Raw genomic sequence first — 21,026 nt, forward strand, 5'->3', positions numbered from 1 at the left:
GTAAGCAGCTCTTCTGGGTATGGTTCCACCTATTCTTCATCCAGGCCTTGTCAGGACGACTGCATGAGACCCGTCAGTCGTTTGCCTGTCAATGACTTGCCCTGGAAAAGAAGAGTCATAGTTTAAAGTTTTATTCTCAAGATTTCTAAGGAGCTAAGGAGAAAAAGAAGAAGGATGACCTGCATGCATATAGAGCTTTGTCTGCAAAAATATATTAAATCTCAAGGTGAGAATACATTATATTAGCCCTGAAAAAAAAAGGGGGGGGGGACAGTAATGCAATGAGAGGTGCCTTAGGGAGCTCCAAGCTTGCCATATGAAGTCCAATAAGACTTAAATAACGTTTTTTTCTTCTTCTTTGATATCAAGCTCATAATGTGTCTGCAGAGAAATGCATAGTTTGGTCACAGTTCCATGTCTTTGCAAACCAAAGGCTTCATCTATTGAACTGAAAGAAATAATGCATTTCATAAAGCAAAAACAAACATGGCAACACATGGCAAATGGCACCCCAAAGGGAACACTGAAGAATACAGAAATCACTCAAACCGCTTAGCTGTAATTTTACATTGTAATTGTTTTGCCTGCATCCTGCCTCTTCCCTCATTTGCAGTCACGCAGTTAGGCAAACTAATTTGTACAATGGACAGTCCTTTATTACTCAATACGCCATTCTTTTAAACCATTGTTTTAAAAAAGTAAATGTCCTTTGTAGCTGCAAAAGTATCTAATGACTACAAAAAATACTTTAGCACAGATGTACAATTAAAAAAAAGTTTGATAAAGTAGCTGTAATAATTAAAACCAGACGCAGCGGGACACTCACCACACTGCGAGTGAACTTCTCCAGGGAGGTGCGTCGGCCCTGCTCCGTTTCAGGCTAGAGTCGAGCAAAAAGTAAAGAGTGTGAGAGTTCAACTCTTTCGAAGCCAAAATTGCATCTTTCACTTTCAGAGTCAGTTCGCAAAAATTGCACAAGATTGCAGGCATATTTTTAAACATTACTGATATTACAGTAATTGCTGGAAAATACTATGCCGTATTCCACTTTCTTTTCTAAAAAGGGCTGTTAGCAGTCGTCTCAGCAATTTAGCTGACCGAATGCGGTGCACCCCTCATGCCTCATAGCTGGCCCTGCTAGAGGCAGGTTGCCCATCAATCCAGTGTCAAACATGTCAAAATGCCCTTTGACATATTCACAAATTATACTGTATCTCATGGTGTGTGACTGTTACAGTGCTGTGTGTGCACTTTGAGCAGTCATTAAGTCATAAAGACTGGTCCACTTATCTCTACCAAGTAAAGTCGGGGAGCCTGCCTTAGTCTCAGCTTCACTGATGCTAATGTTCAATGATACAGCTTCTGTATGTCCACAGAGAGTAATTCATAAATAGATGACACAGTCACTTACTTTCTTCCTCGCCATCAGAAGGTCCTGGTACAGGTTGGAGCGCAGGAAACGTGAATAGCTGTCACTTTTCATCAGCTTGTAGATGTGGTCCTTAGAGGTCAGAAAGATGGGATACACAGCAAGTAAGAAGGAGAAGTTTGCGTCGGAAGGATGGCGGTGCAATTCTGCTATGTTTATATATAACTATGTGTCGATGATGTACAAAACTTGCCAACTCAAGCAGAGTAAACTGAACAAGACCCTCTCAGTGGGAGAGGATGATTGAGGCACACTGCCAGGTAACTGACAGGAGAAATCTTTTCTTTGTTTAACTCGTCCCATTTAAGCCTGTGACACGAGACGGAATTTAATAGATGCTACGCAGCGCCCAGTACCCCCCCGCCCATCTATCTCCCAATGAGACGTATTCTCTGGAAATCACTCCACAATATAGACCCATTAGTTGATACTGGTGAAGCATGTAAGAAAGACAAATGGAGCAGACAATAGTGTGGGGCAGAGCTTCTGAAAGAAGCACAGAAAACCCACAGAGATATAACCAACTTAAGTTGGAATGTAGAATAGAGCCTTGTGGTAATACTCTTGACCTCAAGCAGGCCTATTTGGAGTCAGTCACATAACTGGGGAATCCTGATACACAGGAAATTACTGAAGCTTATCCCAGCTGTCATAGTATAGGTCAACAGTCTATTGCAGGTCTAACACAGAGACAGACAACCAGTCACACAATTAGGTCATTTAGAATTAAACTTCAGAAGCATGGCGGTGCATTAGTTAGCATTGTTGTTTCCCAGCAAAAAGGTCCTGGGTTCAAATCTGCTGACTGGCTGGGGCCTTGCTATGTAAGTTTGCCTGTCTGCTTTACTTTTTCAAAAGTCACTCCAAAGGATATGAGGTGTGTATTTGCAGTGTAAATGTGTTGCAATCACTGATCAAAAGTAGGGACATTTTTCTCAGTAGTGAGAGAACAGAATGAGGCTAACTGAAATAAATGCAATTTGCTAAATGACTCCTTTTCTAGGATTCACTTAGTATTGTAGTTCACCTTTTATTATTTATGAGTACCACTAATTCTCAGTTCAGCCAGACAAATTTCAGCTGGCATTTGCCAAAAAGTTGCATAAATCTGGACAGGATTTTAAGAGCAGGTTCTTTTTTTCCCAGTCATATAATTTCTATATGTAGGTTTAAAGAGGTTGATATATTGTTACATCAGCTCCACTTTAAAACCCTGTGAAGTCCGACTGGTTTTATAATTTTCAAGTTCAAATAATTTTACTTGAGCTCAAATGCACTGCATGCTCCTCTGCTTCTCACCTGTGCATCTTCGTAGCTGTATCGTCCAGGGTCTTTCAGGTTTTGGCTGGTGCGTTCGTAACTGTGGGAGTCCAGGTTAATAGAGCTGGGCGCTCCCTCTGCCAGGAACTCTGCCCAGATGTCCTGTGCCCTCTGTGCAACTTCGTGCTGAGGTATCCTCTTTAATTCCTGCACAGCCAGCCAGAACCTGCAACAACACAAACAGAAACACACATCAGTGGCATAGACCTTTAAATCTGCATGCTAAACATGTAACTGGTGATAACTTATCTTTAGATAGATTAGCGAGTTTAGGACAGTGAAAGCTTTCTGTATGATTAGAGCGGTAAAATTAAAAGTGAAACCTTCCTGCAAAGCAAACATAGTTTTCTCGAAACATGTCAGTATCCAGAACATTGACTTACATGTATTTGATTTCTTTCTTTCTAAAATGCTCTTAAAACTTTCTCCTCCTTTCCTCGACGACACACGAGAATAATTTTCTTTTAAATATTGACACAGAGAAAAAACTTAAACTGTGTTAAATACCAGGGGCAGCAGAGAAGCAGACTGCCTGCAATATTAGTTTCTATCTATATTGATCTGTGGACTGGTTTAGCAATATAGAGCAAAGCACCTCTGGGGTGTGCTTTGCTCACTCACTCTCTATTTCTCAATAACTGACACTCTCTCTTTCTGTGCCACTCCTCCAAAAGCTCCCTCATAAAACCAAAAGCAATTAAGGGTCCAGAAGAAGAGAACAATAGATGGAGGTGAGGAGACTGGTGGCGTAGCTGAAGGGTGAACAGCGATGTGAGTGTATGCCCTCCCGCTCTGCATCTCACCCTGCTTATGTGTGTGTGTTTTTTCTCTGTAGTGGATCTCCCCCTGGCTCAGAAGTATCAACAACCTCCATAGTATCAGTTCATCCCCAGACTCTTATTCCTAACACGTTTCTGTCTCTCTCACTAGATTTCAGAGATGCCTCATCTCTCTCTCCCACCCACACACTATAAAACACCCACTTATTGCTGCATAGGTGCATAAGGGACTAAATATGACAGTGCCTAGTGTGTAAATTTGTATTTAATGTGAGCTGTAAACCATTACAAGAACAAGTCAAAGAAATCAAAAACATTCATGGACTTAAAAATTAAACAGACAGATTGAGGAAAAGTTGCCATGAGCCTAAAAACACGAGTTTTGAAATGTTTTGTGACGTGTGATGGATCTTCGGGCTAGCGGTTTCTCTTAGTATGCTTACTGCCGGTGCTCTACAACTCTGTTTTTGATGTGTAGACAGAAGTAAAGTAGTTCTGTGAAATCTTATTTCCCTTTGAATCTTTCCTTTAAGGCACGACAACTTAAATTACGTCTTAAATGCATAGGAGGAGTGTGGTTGTCTGTTTAAAGAGGCCCTGTGGTAGGGCACGTTGTGTACTCTGCACCTCACCCAGCAGAGCCAGCTGGGACAGGCTCTACTGCTGCTGCTATGACTTTTAATTGAATGAGCAGTTAAGAAAATTGATGTGTACCTCATTAGCTCAGTCTTGTTATTTTTATCAGAGTTGTAAGGCTGCATCTTTTTCTTCTCTTCGATACAACATTGTTGTTTATGGTGATAAGACCTTTCAAAAACTGTTTTTATCTTAGATTTATCCAACAGAGTAAAAAAAAAATACTAGAAGAGATACATCTGCATAACATTGTAGCTCAGTATTGCTCCTTTCTAATACTCTTTTCTTTTCCTGAAATTTCGATGAGCAGAATTTTAGTGTGGTTTGTGCGCTTCTCTTTAAGTGTTCTAGGTATCTAAAAACTGGCAAACCTTCACTTGATTGCTCTTCCATGTTCCAAGTGGGTTGAAATGGTAGGTTGGAACAATGAGGTTGCCAAGAAGAAATAATTTCTGCCTATTTTCATGGAAGTGAAAGCTTTTGATCGACTCTTATACTCTCCTCACGTTGTTAAAGGGGAGCTGCACAAATGTCCAACTGAATGTCTTAAATGTTATCCTATGAAGCACAGAGGATTTGTTATAATGCAGAATAAGCTGCCTTTAAAAATTCACCACAAAATCTGTGCTTGTGCACTACTTGCCTTTCTTCATTAATTGAGTTCAGTACAGCATGGTTAAAAAGAGCAGGAAAATATCACTTCAGCATACAACAGTGATGACTGAAATATATTTTGCTCACCTGAGATTCTCTGAGCTAAACTCTGATTCTAGAAACTTGAGGAAAAGCTCCTGCCCTGCTGGATCTTTCAAGGCGTCCTCCAAAGAGAAGCCCCACTTCTTCACCCTCTGCTGACTGGGCTCCTTACTAGGAAAGATGGAGATAGGGATTGGCAGTTTATTGTTATATATGTATATATGTATATTGCAGCCCCTCTATAAAAATATCTGTGGTTCCAAAATTATCAGTGCAATATATTTGTGTTCCCCTCAAATTAAGCTGAAAAATCTGTAGTATTCACAAAACTCTACTTTCAATATGTTTTTGACAATAGTTACAATGTCCTTAAAAAAATAAAGAATGAAACTAGTGTCTGAGACTTAATTACAGCTGGGAAAGTGTGGACAGATCTAAAAAGTGAAAACAGAGGAAAGATGAAGATAGAGATGAGACATTAAAACTGCAAAATCCTCCTGATCTTTGGGACTCACAAAAAGGTCTGATGTGGATGTGATACTGGTTTATGAAAAGCTGCACATTATGACAGTGCTCATCTGAAATCCAATCATTACAATCTCTGCAGGGAATATGTTCTCTTATCCTGCAATTAATCAATTCAGATGAATTATTAAGCTACATTAGGCACAGTGATCATGTGTCTGATCTAATGAATTCCTGCGTATTCAGCAGTTCCAATCATAGTGCACCTTGTTGAGAGCACTACTTTTCTTTATGTTTAATAATTTGGTAGCAAGGCAGTTCATTTGTTTGATCGGTCTTATATGTGTTTTCTTTGATTTGGGCTGAGTGATCTGTAAATGTCCGTCACTAGTTCAAAAGTTCTCTGCCAAAGCAATTAGTGCTTGATCAGTACTCGGTCAGTCACACTTTGGCTTTACAAGAAAAAAAATCATGCCTGTATAGCAGCTACACGCCTCTAGAGCGTGAGTCACACGTTTGATTCCCACCTGGGGCGTCTGTATCCAGTAAGGGTCTTAGGCTTGACCCTCCATGCTATATGAAGTCATGCCGATACCCAACATCCACATTGACAGCGAAACAACTAGTAGCTCAGTGTTCCAACATTTAGAAGAAAGGACTGTTCTCAAAGCTAGAGACTGACGAGGTACAACACACATGTTATGGCAACAGGGAGCCAGGACAACAGGTCAGGGGGTAGATATCATGACCCCCCCACCCAAGCAGGTATCCGTCTCCTTGAGTGCGAGAGTCCTGAAAGATAGGATCATGGTGAAGCTTGACCTGACTGTGTGCTAAGATGGATCAATACATGAGGAGGACCACTGCTGTTCTGCATATGTCTGAACACACTATGGATACGGAATTGAGTTGTCAGCTATCCTCCTGTGGATTTCATCAAGTTGTATGCCAAGAACGGGATATCGATCCACTGATCCACACCAGCAGCAATGGCATCGGAATGTCATTCGGGCTAGAGATGAAGGTGGTCAGAACTGAGGGGACTGAGCTACCAAACTAATAAGATGGCCAAAACAGGAGATAGAAGCCACTGACATCAAGACAAGGAAGCTCCAAGCAAGGAGGGTTTTCATAGCCTGTCAACGATGTTGATCAGCTGCGTATATACGAATGTGAATCGTATTATTGGCTGGACTGGGGATAAGGAGGCATTGTTCTAATCCCATAAGGGAGCAGCCAGTCACTTACTGACTAACACTGCAAAACAGAAGTATTTACTTTAATTCCAAGTCAGGTTAGATTTTTTTTTTTGTGCCCAACGCAGATTTTTTGTGCGCAGAGACTGTGCCAGCAGTACGCAATTGTGCACGCGCGCAGCTTAGATGGAACATTGCTCAGGAACAACATCGGAGAACTCTGCCCTAGAAGAGCGCAGTCCTAGGAACAGTTAAGTTACTGCACCTCTGGTAGAGGATCCGAGCTTGAAGGATAGACCGCCCGCAGGGGTGAGAGGGGAATTTTAAAATGTTATTTTATATATAAAACAAAAAAAATTCTTACAAACTTATCCAAGATACTAAAGTTGCCCCCTGATGCAACAAAGTGTGTTTGAATGTCGGGAAAAAGCACTTGTATTTATGTGTATGTGAATGAGGCTTGTTACAGCAGTAAGATGGTGCTTCGAGTTTTCAAAGACCATTTAGCATTTAAGTTAGGAGAATTGTGCAGTGAAATTTCTGATTATCCAGATCGTTTAAATTTTTGAGTTGCAAATCAGGGTTAAAATAAGCTGATAAGTAGCAAAAAGAAATACTTTGGAATGAAAGCCGATCATCAACAATCGTTTCTTCAACGACTTTGTCAGGACTTGCCTGCTGTCAGCAACTATATGATCAAGGGCAGCACATGGAGTGCGTTCACACTTGAATTTGCCTTTTGTGAGATTGGTTTCGGTCTGTTTGATATTTACTTCCAAAGGGGGGTGCAGTGTGAGCTTTCACACTGCACACACCTGAGATTGTTTAAAAAAGCGTTGAATAGGTGTCCTTGAAAAGAATTCCCTTCCCCTATGGGCTCTATGTGAAATTGGTTTTGAGATTTACACACCAAAAGGCAAAAAGGAAGGTTATAGGTTACAGAGCCCAACAACAGAAAAATAAATTATTTTAAAATAATCAGTGCAAACAGTTTCCTCTAAAAATACCATGATTATGAAAACAACAACAAAACAGCACGCAGAGACATCTTGACATATCCACTGACAGTGATCGTACCTAGCCTCCAAATCCCAGAAAGTGGGGTCATCGCTGGTCCAGGGGTTGGATGGTTCAGGTGATGTCACAAATGGGTCATACTCCAAGTACTGCTCAGTGTAGGCTATCAGACTGACACACAACAGCAACAACACACATGGACACACATGACAAAGGAAAGGAGGCATTAGCTTATCATATGTTTAGAGACAGCAGTGACATGCTGATGATTTGAGGTAAATGTTAATAGTGAACCGCATGTTTTTCTGCAGTAAAATTAAGAAACTGATGTCCTGAGTAGTCTGAGACAAACGGTAAGTGAGAGACAGAGTGAAGCAGAATGTCCTTCACAACAACAGCAACACTGTGCAGAAAATATTTTCCTTCTCACAGATTAAACAATAATGCAAGAATCCCCAATAACATACAAATGTATGTACTACAACTTCGCTGCACTGCCAACGCATGACCTCAAGCTGTACGAAGGCGAGGAAAAACACACAACTTCTTCTCTTTACAGCAGTAATATCCTTCTAACCCTACGGTACAAAAGCTTCATTATATCTAAATATGACTTTTTGATTTACATATTACAACACATGAAAATATGAGCTATATACATAAAAAGAAAAACAAAATTATAAAAATTACAAAAAAACTGCAGAAACTCCATTTACTTATGTGTTTCCAGACCTTTTATTTTTGATGCTGATTCCAGAAAGTTTTAAATTGACTAACAAATAAATGCAATTCCAGATACCAGGATCCATAAAAATCATAGACACCAGGCCAACAGAAGTTATAGAAGCTCAATACAATATACGGTACATTCTGTAACAGCAATGGGCAAGATAAGCAGGGTATCAGGACCACGGACAGAGACAGCCCAGAGTTTGTTTGGATGTTCCTGTGCAGAGTTCTCTGAATGAGCAACAACGTAGTAGAAACTTGATGTCCACCTGAGGATGACACCTACAAGAGCTGCCCAGCCATGAAAATCAAAGCTCCCCTGCACAGTTTAGTGCTGTTGTTAATGCCAGGGGAAGTTTAGAAGCAGAGCACTGGTGACTTTTACACACCAAATACCTCAGCACTTGGCGACCCTAACCTGCAATTAAACTCTTCCCTTTTGCAATAATACTACATAAAGTTGATTTTAAAAGGAATTTCTTGAACTGACTTGATAATTCATTGAGTGACTCTGTGAAAGTGACCCATTCTTTTGCAAATGTTTGGAAGGATATTATAAGCTTTGGCAATGGGACTGAAAACAATAATGCTGTGTGTGGCCCAGTGCTTATGTCCACATAGTGTAGTTAAAGACTTGTTCTCAGTTGAAGTTCAAATCGTTAAACAGGGCAAGACGGTTGAAACTGTACAGTGAGCAGTTTTTTAAAAGACTACAAAAACACAGTGTTTTGTTCTTAATGTGTTAAAGGAAAAAGCATAGACTTTATGGGGCTGGAGTATTGTACAAAAATTATTTAAAATGAAAATTGTGCAGTTTCACATCACATCCCAAACATCCTCTCTAGAACCCTTGACCCTATTGTGTATTATTAGCTCAATACTTATTCAAATTTTGAAAATGTGACATCATATTGATAAATTCAAGAGAATGAAAGTAATGAAAATGCATGTTGAGCCCAAATGGTAAATGGCCTGTATTTTTTATAGTGCTTTACTAGTCCCTAAGGACCCCAAAGCGCTTTACACAACCAGTCATCCACCCATTCACACACATTGTCTTTAGACCTGTATATCTAATAGTCACACTGAGCATGAAAATCCAGGGACAAAATACAGTCTTACTGAACCACTTCATACCCAAACAGCAAAAGCAGCACTCTGGACTCTGAATGTCAAACTGAAACCTCCACAGGTCCAAATAAGGTGTCAAGAAACCTATTATCCCCTGTCTGCCACTCCTCTAGGAGAGTTACAGTAAAAGGTAGGCCAGTAGCACAGAGCTTTGTCTGATTATGGATGGTCAGAGAGTACAGGAGATGGGAACGGAGTACCTTAGCGACAAAGAGTGCCTCACAAGATTGACAAGATAGAGATTGGACATGATGCTGTGCTCCATTTTAAATGTGTATGTGAAGTAAGTTTCCTGTACCTTTCAGCAACTTTGGACATCTTCATGCAGTGACGATCTAGCTGGGTATTCAGGAATACGATCTGAAAAAGACAATGAGCAATAAACTATACCAAAAAATCTTTTTATATAAAGGTTTTTGAATCTGATTGCATGATCTCAACTAGAGCTAGCAAATACCTGTAACAGAAATAAATGAAAAGGAGCTTGTTGAGTCAGCTGGCAGTGTCTATGTCAATCGGCAATACTGTTAGTGCTACCATTTCTCATAATTACTGTTTGTGCGAGAAAACAATCCAGCAGATTTGAAAAGATTTGACAAGGTGGGCACCGCACAAAATGCGTTACAATGTCTGCCAATCTTCTCTGTAATTGGCCTGCGGCTGTGAAATCCAGTGCTTGTGGCGTTAAAAGCAGAAAGAGCACAAAACACTGACATCTTCTCTAATGATGGCTTATAATTTTGTCAACATTTGAACTGATTTTTACCTCCTTTTCTACATCCTCCTTGGTGCCTTTCCTGCAGTGGTGTAAAGGAGTGTGTATGGGACTCTGAGACTGTGTTCCCTCCTCTATCACACCATACACCGACTGGGCCATTCAACCATGATGAGAGAGGAGAAGTGGGTAAGTATTAGAAGGTACACTTATTTTCTTGCAGTGTGGGAAATGATATGTTATGTTGTTTAAAAAATGCAAGGGACATGAATTTTAACACAACTTACAAAAAATTTTAAAAAAAGGAATAAACTTGTTGCATGGGGTATATTTTAAAAAATCTCTTTAAAAAGATTCCTGTCACAAAGTTGACAGCTAAGGTTTTACCTTCTTAACTCTGTGAGGATTCTTCATGCGTCTACATTTCCTGATGTCCATCTCTGTGGTGTTAACACATCCAGGCTGCAGAAAAAAACACCCCAAAGAAAACAATGTCATTGCATCAGCACTATTTGAGAATGCGGATTAGGTGGGTGGCTATAATCTCACATAGACAGGAAGTGTGTATGTGAGACTTACCACAGGTCTGTGGACATCCCAGAAAGCTCTCTCTTGGCTGTCCAGGATCTTCCTTTCAATTTTATCCTTTTTCCTGTCAATCCTGCAGAATAGAGCAGTGTTTTTTAACAATAATGAGGCTCAGAACAGACTCAGTCTACAGTGTACTCTAGCTTCATACACACTGTCTGCATCCACATACTGTGTAACTCTGTGTTATTCCAGGTACTTGAGTACTTCCAGTTTTTTGATATCTACATTTCATTTTTTTCAAAAAGAAATTAATTTAAAAATTAAGAATATTCACCGTGAGTTAAAAAAGCATTTAAAATTGTCTAACAGGCTTCAAGAATAATAAGAATAACAATTGTATAATTTGTTGATCTTCATAATGTTTAATAGGTTATGACTTTAACTTTTAACTTAATAATTTTAAGGAATTGCTACTTTGCATACTAGTATTTAAAGTCTTTGACCCCTGGCAACGTGCATTATGTTTGTTTATGTGCTAGACTTCCACATTGTTACTTATTTAGAAGAAGAAGAAAAATTAGAAAACATTTTAATACTAGTTTCGTGAATCATGATCAGATTAGAAATGCTGGTCATATATACCTGGAACCAAAACATGGAAGCAAATGTAATAATAGCAGTTCACTTTATTTCACAAAGATCTTGGGAACATTTTGGAAATTACAGCTTTCCCTCAGACTGATGCAACTGTGGATTCATAATCAAAAGAAGGCTGGCAAAGGATGGTGGAAAACAGAGCAGTGTGTACAGTCTCCACTCTTCTTCCATTTTCGAATTTCCATGTGTTCCAAGTAAGTATTGCCTATGTTTGTTAGTTTAAAGAGCATCTGATGTGAAACACACCTGTAGACACGTCAATCCTAATCTCACAGTGGTAATCTTACACAAAACCACACGTACAAATGCTCACTTCTCATGATTGCTTGTCTTTTACCTTGAGTGTGAATGACATCAGTGCATGCACTGCAGTTTCATGTGTTGCCTTGGTAACAGATCACACTTACTTGACCTGGGCCTCAGCCTGCATGTAGATAAACTCCCACTTCCTGGCAAAAGCTCTCTGCAGCCTGGCCAGGTTCTCCTGTTAGAAATGAGAGAGAAACATTATCAAAAGTCAACAAGGAAAAACAATAGTTGGGAAAAAAAATACTGTTAAATACACTTGACAGTTTTAAAGTTTGAGTCTGCTCCAAGAAGTAATTTAGATTTCATGCCATCACAGACACACGGCTGTCTGACCTTTAAGAGGCTGTATTTTTTTGGTCCCAGAGCTTGATGCACTGATCAATACTTGGACTAATAGCTTAGAGCAACAGTTCAACACTCACAGCCTCATAATCTGCCAGCTCCAGCCTCGTCTTGTTCTGCATGGTCCGCTTGCACAGGTAAATAGCTGAAGGAGAAAGAGAGAGAAAGAATTAATCACAGAGACATCCCTGTTCCTCCTTTTCACTCATCTGTGCTCATCTCTCACTCTCTGTGCAACCCACCTCTCCTCTCCTCACCACCCATTTTACATGGACTACAATCCCTCTCAAGCTGCCTGCCCACCATTGGGATTATGAGGCAGTTTTAAGAGTCCCTGAACTCCCAAACCAAAAACTCCAGTCGTGGCTGTGTCTGAAAGGATGAAGGGCAGGAAGTGGAACAGTGATTGACTAATCATGTCAGCTGTTCGCCTCCTCAACTAAAAGTACAGTGCTTACTGGGCTTCAGTGCTTTGCTCAGTGGGAGTTTGTTGAGCTTTAGTTATAAATTGCAGGCTTATGCCTTCTCATCTGTTTACGGTTGCTTCATCTTTCTTCAGATCAGAAAAATCGGAAAAAAATCTACATAGTCAAGACTTGAAATGAAACACTGTATTGAAAAGAATAGCACGGTTATATCAACTCAATAAAAATAAATAAATAAAGGTTAAAACTCTGTGTCTTGGTGAGACATTATGACATGAAAATATGTAGTTTTCATCAATTAATAAGAATATTATGACATATTGAAATTAATGCATAAAGTTGATTCTCTTTATCTGGATGCAGCGTTTTCTGTGGAAGAAACGATTTGTCACTCATCCATGTTACTTGGTCAGGCTCAGCTGACTGCAGGCATCCCCAATTAGTTACTTATTAATATTCCCTACAGTGGGATATTTAATTGGTGTCTGCTTGTTATAATCACTTTTTAAGCTACACAGTCTAGCTTTTGCTGCATAAAGCTTGTTCAGAGTTGAGCTGACAGACAAAAGTTAGATAAATTATCCAGTTATAATCTTTCTGCTCCTAATAAAAAGGCAGTCAGAAAACATGTTTTTCCAAAGGTTTTGCCTCAAGATCAGATGTAGATTGATAAGATCCATATCTTATCCCTCAGTTATTATTGATGGTTATTCATACCCTGCTAATGTTGGAGGTGTAGTTTGCACTTTACATAATACCTCGGAAGCAGCTGTTGCAAATTAGATTAGAGACCGGGACCACAGAAAGCATTAGTTTCACCTTAAATTCAGTATAACACTAGCAGGTTTCGTTCCATGCAGTGATGCTATATTACTGTTTCCAACCCACGTATACTATTTCTAATCCATTTAATTAATCTTATGACTAAAGCATTGCTCTTTAAAACTTAAAGGACAATCAAAAACCACAAAATGTCAAGATATTCCTTGAAGTTTCTCACCATAGTCTGTGTTCTCAGGCTCCCAGCAGTTGGACGGCCAGAAATATGGCGCCTGAGGACAAAACAAAGTAGAAATGTGAAAATCAAAAGTGATGCTGAATTGCTGCTGATTGTTCCCTGAACCTCCCAGGTCACGATTTATGAGTCAAAACTATTTGACAAAACTGGAGTGATGATGATGACCTTTACAAGATAGCTGTTTGCCTCTGAGACACAGGGGAGCACATGATTGTCTTGCTTCACCAATCAAAATATTTTTTATTATCAGGGCAGGAGAGATTCAGAACAGCCAACTTCTAAAACTTTTCACACCTCTGCAACACCCCAGGGGGCTATTACTCATGGAAAAGTATTGCAGAAAACAATAAAAGAATGACAGCTGGGAAGTAAACAGTCAGAAAACAGAACAATAAGCCGCCAGGCAAAGAACAGACAGGACAGGTTCTGTATTTGACAAAAAACTATGTAAAACTGTTAAACGAGTCCAAACCATCTGTAGTATTTTCATTGAGAAGAGATATTACACAATTGTGATTTTTCTGCCCTGTGTTTCTCTTTATCTTGCACTTGATTTGCCTCCAAAAGGAAATGCTAATGAGTGGTGATTATCTTTATGAAGCTCTTTCGGCTACAGCAAATAGACCTCCTCCTCCTCCCCTCTTTTATTCCACTTCACTTTGAAGGAGGAGAACCAAGGTCAAATAACCTAATGTGCACTGTTGGTTTAATTAAACTGCTCTTCTGGCTTCACTGGAGATTCAATCCTGTAACTGCAGTATGTATAGGAAGAAGATGCTACATAGAAATCATTCTAATCGCACCACATGCTGCTTTTGCATTCACAAATGAGGAATTTGAAAACATGGTTTCCTTTCTTTAATTAGAGACTTCAGTCTGGCATAATTAATATGCAAGCTTAATGCCACTGCCTTATCTGTGAACAGTGAAGGAGGCACAAAATGTCAGCCTTACTTTATTTTTTTTTTTGTTCTTTGATATGAGTCTCTAATTGTAGTGTGGGCTGCTACACTACATGTCCCTGTAAAGATTCTGGTAGCTGCCTATTTGGCCCGGACCAGACCTGCTTCCTCTGAGCTCTTGATGAATATTTTAACAGCTCACCATCCATTTTTAATAGGGTCACAGGATCCCAACATAGTACTGAAGAAACTGTAGTGGACAGGGCCCCAGTGCTTCTATAACGAAGCAAGTAATTGTCAGTGGCTGATTGGGATATTGTAGGCGACCCCACAGCTAGATTAAACTTGCTGGAGGTTTTTTATTATCTCTTACAATTACACAGAATGAAGAAGGCATTAGTGTGAGAGTCATGTCTGGCACAAAAGGGAACATAAAAGGGAACATAAAAGGGAACATTAAAGAAAAACTATTTTCATCTATTGACAATAAAGAGCCGGTACTCGAAACTTACTATATCTACATTTCAAAAGCTATCTGAATGTGCTGAGTCAACCACAATTTTTCCACCATGTTAAGAATAGCTATCAAAAGTAACATCCATCCATCCATTTTCTTCCGCTTATCCAGGGCTGGTTCGTGGGGGCAGCAGCCCAAGCAGAGAAGCCCAGACCTCCCTCTCCCCAGCCACCTCCTCCAGCTTGTCCGGGGGAACACCAAGGCTTTCCCAGGCCAGCCAAGAGATATAATCTCTCCAATGTGTCCTGGGTTTGCCCCGGGTCCTCCTCCGCGAGTCGCTACCTTATTGTGGTGGACGGGTTTGCGCGACCCAGGGATCCCAGGGGCTATGTAGGGCTGTGCAATATGACCAAAACCTCATATCCCGATATAAAACATCTATCGTCCGATAACTGTATCATTATCGGACGATAGATGTTTCACAAAAATTTAACATTTTCTGTAAATTCAGAGTTTCAGGTAATCATTAGCTATCCAGTTTCATGTAGTGGTTCAATCCCTTACTTACTCACTTGAATTTTTCACCCGTCTATACAGAAAATAATTTTACGATATTTATCAAAACAAGACACTAACCTAGAATTAACCATGAAGTATCTAAATGCTGATTGTCACGTTTCTCATTAAGCTTCACATCAGGTATAAATCTTGAGTTTGCTAATAATTAAATGTGGCCATACCTCCTATAGCCTTCTCTGTGTTTTTAACCACTTGGTGTGTCCGCTCACCTGGAAGCGGTAGAAAGTTCCATCGTCTTTCAGGGTAAGGACATGGTCTGAGATTGGGAAAAAGTACCCCTGAGCTGCAATTAAACTCCCAATGTGCATCGCCTCAGCTGTAAAAGGAGCAGAATAAAGAGATAAATAGATTACAGTAGATTCCTCAGCATTGCAGACAGTATTTACATTGCAGTATGGATAGAATTAAGTTGGTTGAAACAACATCTAGACAATGAGATCAAATATGACAGTCATGGAACTGATATTTTGTAACATTACATTAATACAAAACTATGAATCACCTGCCAAGTATACCATCCCTGGAATATTTTTTGAAGTGGAGCATTTTAAGAAATGCAAATATATCAACACAGCTTGTTGAACTTTTGTTTTTGTTTGTTTGTCTGTTTAAAGTGGCTTTCTGCTAGGACTATGGGAATCAGAGGTGGTTGGGATGTACATGGATGACTCAGTGACTGATTCACTGTCCAGGCCGTGGGCTATTGTACCAACAATAAACACTGCTCTCCCACCACCAGGCTTTAGGTCAGGCCAACGAAACAACAAATATAAAACAAATTCTGTTTGTTAAAAAAACAATCTAGTTGCCTCTTTTCCTGTTTGGTATGTTTTCTCTATAGTATTAACTTGTAAATGTTTTCTACAGATAATTGCCAAGTTTTTGTAGTTAGGTCTTCTGAACAACAATGCACCTGCTCACTATAAACATCTCTTCATTGTAAGCATTTATTGCAGGCAATTGTTCAAAAACCTATCATAAAGATAGACACACCCCTGTATTTCTTATTATATAGCGTGCATGCTTTTTATAAATAAATCCTGCTGTTCTGCTATCATGGGAGGTTGTGGCATTTAGAAATCATTCAGCAGAGTACACTCTGCTTTCCCATTTTAAAAACATACCTGGATCCTCAATGGACAGATTCTTCATCAGCCACTGTACAATATCTGCACCTGTATCAGATCAGATGAGGATAGATAAATAGCTGCGATACATGGTGTGTTTACAATAATGTACTGAAAGATATAGATTTGGGATTAAACATACAGCAGCCCGGGGGGGCAGGATAGAAGGACACAAAAAACAAAACAAGGGGGCTTCCATTGTTGGGGCAAAATATACACTCAACAGTCATTTTAGTAGTTACCCCTTGCTAGTAACTGGTTGGAGTGGCTTTCACCTTCAGAACTGCCTTGATTTTTAGTGCCATAGATGTAACAAGGTGTGGGAAACATTCCTCAGAGATCGTGGTCCAATAAAGTCATGATAACATTTTGCAATTTCTGCAGATTTGTCAGCTACACATCCAGATCTTTTAGATAGAGAATTGGCAACTGTAGGCCATTTAAGTAAAATGTAATGTTAACCATGACCAAGAAACCAGTTTGAGAGATTTGAGCTTTGTACTATGGTATATTATCCAACTGAAAGAACATGGGTACTGTGTGGAAATACAGGGATGGATGTTAACAGCAACAATGCAATGCTCGCTTGGTAGTAATGGACCATAGTGAGCCAAAAAAATATCAGATCAGGCAACATTTCTTTCATCTTCTGTTGTCAAACCCTGCATCAATTGTAGCCTCAATTTCCTGTTTTTAGCTGGCAGTAGTGCCATTCAGTATGGTCTTCTGCTGCTGTAGCTCATCTGCTTCATACGCTGGTCATGGAAAAAATGGTTATTTGAGTTATGGCTGCCTTTATGTCAGCTTGAAGCAATCTGACCATTCTTAGGTTTGGACCACTCAATATAAAACTAGATGTTTGGATGGGGAAATCCCAGTAAATCAGTTTCCAAAATATTCAGAGCAGCCCATCTGACACCAACCACCATGTTCAAGGCCACTTAAATAATCTTTCTTCCCTATTTGGATGCTCGGTTTGAACCTCCAACCTACATGCCTAAATGCACTGAACAGGTGTAACTAACAAAGTGGCCAATGAGTGTAAATACACAAGTGCCCCAATTTACACTTCCAAGACAAAACCTAAAGGTAATAGAATGATGATAATAAAAGACATAAGACATAATGCATAATCAAAGGCTTTCTGCATGCTAAAAACTAGGTTAGCTTATCAGTATTTTTCCCTCTAACAGAAAACAAAATCTCAAATGTTTCAACTATTTCACCCAAAACAGTGGTATTCGTTTGAATATAAATATAAAAGATTTTAAATGTGATCCCATACCTCAAAAGATCAATATTTAGAGACTTTAAAACTCTATTAGAGTGGAATTAGAATATCTTCTACTTTCCTTAGTGAGGTGATGTTTAATTTCTTCATCAGTTATTAGTTTCTTAGCCTTCAGCACTCAGCTGCAAACATTTGAGAGATACTGTTCTGCATATCCATCAGCCGCTGGGGTAATTATGTTTATTGATATGCTCTGCTTATTGCATATTGGGTATGCATCTTCCATTAATGCAAAGACTGGGGTAGTGGTGGTGGGGGGTGGGGGTGGGGTGTTAATAGTCTATGTTTTTGTTTTCATCATTTGTTTCATTCGTTTGCTGTGAAAGCCTCCCACTGCAGCACCAGCCTGTTGGAATGATTTATGCTGTCAGTGAAAGTGATTACAGCCAGCTGGCAAGGGGGCTAACATTCATCCCTACCCATCAGGTTCAACTAACAAATAATGTTTTCTTTTGTTGTTTTTACTTCATTTAAATTCAAAGTTTATTCTGTTGTTGGACAGCTTGACGCACAGATCCCCACAGTCGCAGCTCTACGGGAGAAGTCAGGGGTTGACTGCTTCACTTAAGGGCACCTTGATAGTAGGACAGCATTAGTCATTCTGTTTATGCACTTACACACTTTTTCAAACGTTTAATCATATGTTGTCTTCCCACTTTTACCTAAAGCTATTCAGCTTTTCTGTGCCTCAACAGACTGAAATGCAGCCACCAAGCAGATGATTATTTGAATACAAATGTGGGACCAAGCTGGAGAGCTAGGATGTACTGTATAGTGTTTCACAAAATACCTTGCAAGATGGATTTTTTTGGATGCCTACCCTTGTGTTGTGAAATAAACTAATGCTCTGTCTAGATGACAGGCAGGAAATTGATATCCTGCTCATACCTATGTGTATAGTGTATCATAAGTCTGCAATTAACAGACAGTTTACCTTTTTATAAAGTCTACCCAGATTGTTAATATTTCCATATTTCCTTTTTTCAGGAATAATTCTTCACATACAACCTTAAAAAGAAGCTGAATAAGTAAATATCTCAAAATATCAAATTAAAGTACGTTGATTAAATTATCCTGGAATAGCTGATTGAACTGTCATTTTTCAGCCTCACTAAAACAAGAGGCCCAACAGACATCAGCATTTTCCATCGTCTCATTTTGTTCTCTGGGCACTTAATGTCCATCAGTGATGCACTTCTATAGTTAATGTTTGTACAGTGCAGGTTAGGTCACTTTTTGCTTGACATCTGTCTCTTTTGATTTCTTACCCGTAACGACACTGGGGATTTTCGTCATGAAACTTTTGACAGTTCTGATGGGTACACCGTCCGTCTCGTCCTGGATGCGAGTGATAATGTCTTCAATCTGTAGAATAAGGCAGAAGACAGAGTTTAAAAGTTTGAACAAACGGAAACTTTTATCCATGTGAGACAAGTATTAGTTAAATGTACTTTATTTGGATTTTTCTTAAGATATTTAAACAGTTAATCTTTAAGTTGAAGTGCTGCATTACTTCAAACCAAGACAATGGCAAGCGCTATGATTCATATCTATGCCATCACAAAGAAAATGCAGGATCAGCTCACTTCTCTTCAATTTATGAAGACAAGACTATCGTTAGCTGCAAAGATGCTGCTACAATTTCTACTGTAGAATAAAATATGTCTTGAAAGAAAGAAAAATGATATCATTCATTATATGGTCTAACAAACCAGTTAATTACATTGACTTTAAAATTCAACTGTTTATAAATGCTTCATGGAAATTGATACCAGTGAAAAAACACAGGTAGTTCGTGAAAAAGAAAAGCTCTTCTCCTTTTTCACTTTTTATAGGTTTAACTATACACTTCACCTCTCGCTGTAATGTTGTTTTAACCACAAGACTGAGTCACATGATAACTGAGTCTAATCTAAGCAGGAGTTGAGGTTCAGCAGGACAGCACATATCTGTGGCCCTTAATTACAATTGCACAGATGTTAAACGAAACACGTCACCCACTTTGCACTTAAGTAATCAGATTAGTATTTGATTATCTGGTTTTGATTGCAAGGTTGACACCCCCTCTCTCTTCACAGATGCTTTTTTTGTTTGCGTCAGGGAGTGGGAAGTGAGAAGCTGGTCGCTTTGGAGACAGCTATCGCACACTAACGCACAACCCGGCAGCTATATATAAACCCTGAATGGAACCCAGAGCAACGGCAGAGAGGCAGAGATAACCACATATGCTTTTTACATCTAGACAATTAAAGTGATTACAGAAAAGAAGTGCATTTCACCAGTTTTGAGAAAAACACATTCTACTTCCTACCTGTAGTGCCCATAGTTTATTTTACTGCAAATATGTCCTCAGTTTGTGCAATTTTGCGACCCTTATGAGTATATTTATAATGTGCAGCTGTCAGTGGAGTATAGTTCTAGGAGCCACCCACGCTGGGTTAAAGCTGGTGACTTCCACAACACTCATGCAGACTCAATGTACAGTCTGTTTAAGACTGAACATACTATTCATCCACACAGTTTTTCAATATTTCTTTTTTTTTTTTTAAAAAACATTGCACAATATCCAAAATAATTTAACAACATTGCTTTGCTGGTGTGCTTTTTTTACTTGTATGAATAGCAGAATCCCGTGGATGCATAAAATCACTTCTTCAATGGCCCCCGTCTTTAGAAGCATTAGAATTTTGCTAAAAACAAGCAAGCATACAAACGTAGGGTGAGAGAGGTTAAAGCTGGCTTTAAATCTGCAAGAGAAGAGAAATTCATCCCTTTCATAAGAACAAAAGGAGCAAAAGCAACATATTGGCTTTGCTCTGTGTCTCTTTGAATAACTCAGCTGGGTAAAAGTGCTGTTTTCGCCACACAATTTTCCACTGCATGACTACCAGCAGTTTTTAAAAATATCACAGCTGGTTTTGGTTTGTTTTTATTGACAATACCCCAATGTGATTGCTATACAAATAAAATGCTGTACTCTTCTAGAGTCCACCACCTATTAACTGGATAAACACAGGCAGATAGAAAACTGGTGACTGAGACTAAACAGAAGCTATAGTTTATGCTATATGAAAGGCATTTAAGCTGCTTACACCTGAAAGTAATTAGGTAAATTTACCACTATCTCCTATCATAACCCTCCTGTCCTGTTGCAAGTAGACAGGTGACGTGAAAACGCAGTATTTGTGTCGTCGAAGGGCCTGCAAACATTCAAAAAAAAAGAAATGACTGAAACACATCTTTCTCACTTTCCAGCACAGATGCTTCCAACCAGT

The 21,026-nt window shown here is 39.3% G+C and overlaps 1 protein-coding gene across 1 annotated transcript in view; it reads right to left on the reverse strand.

Moving 5' to 3' along the window:
- Positions 1-50: 50 nt before the first annotated feature.
- Positions 51-21,026, reverse strand: part of LOC146617337 (regulator of G protein signaling 6-like) — a 97,083-nt gene continuing 76,107 nt past the window's right edge. Inside the window, exons 2-17 of the mRNA XM_085372411.1 lie at positions 19,020-19,116; positions 16,458-16,508; positions 15,543-15,649; positions 13,378-13,429; positions 12,033-12,097; positions 11,709-11,785; positions 10,693-10,774; positions 10,501-10,575; positions 10,165-10,266; positions 9,697-9,758; positions 7,599-7,709; positions 4,906-5,031; positions 2,729-2,915; positions 1,412-1,501; positions 827-880; positions 51-101 (exon numbers count right to left, since the gene is read on the reverse strand). Coding sequence (XP_085228537.1) covers positions 51-101; positions 827-880; positions 1,412-1,501; positions 2,729-2,915; positions 4,906-5,031; positions 7,599-7,709; positions 9,697-9,758; positions 10,165-10,266; positions 10,501-10,575; positions 10,693-10,774; positions 11,709-11,785; positions 12,033-12,097; positions 13,378-13,429; positions 15,543-15,649; positions 16,458-16,508; positions 19,020-19,116 — 1,389 coding nt within the window. The remainder of the gene's footprint in view (positions 102-826; positions 881-1,411; positions 1,502-2,728; positions 2,916-4,905; positions 5,032-7,598; positions 7,710-9,696; positions 9,759-10,164; positions 10,267-10,500; positions 10,576-10,692; positions 10,775-11,708; positions 11,786-12,032; positions 12,098-13,377; positions 13,430-15,542; positions 15,650-16,457; positions 16,509-19,019; positions 19,117-21,026) is intronic.

This window comes from Diplotaxodon limnothrissa, linkage group LG15 (genome assembly GCF_057381915.1).
Source record: "Diplotaxodon limnothrissa isolate DT_005_m linkage group LG15, D_limnothrissa_male_GT1.1, whole genome shotgun sequence".
NCBI classification, from domain to species: Eukaryota; Metazoa; Chordata; class Actinopteri; order Cichliformes; family Cichlidae; genus Diplotaxodon; species Diplotaxodon limnothrissa.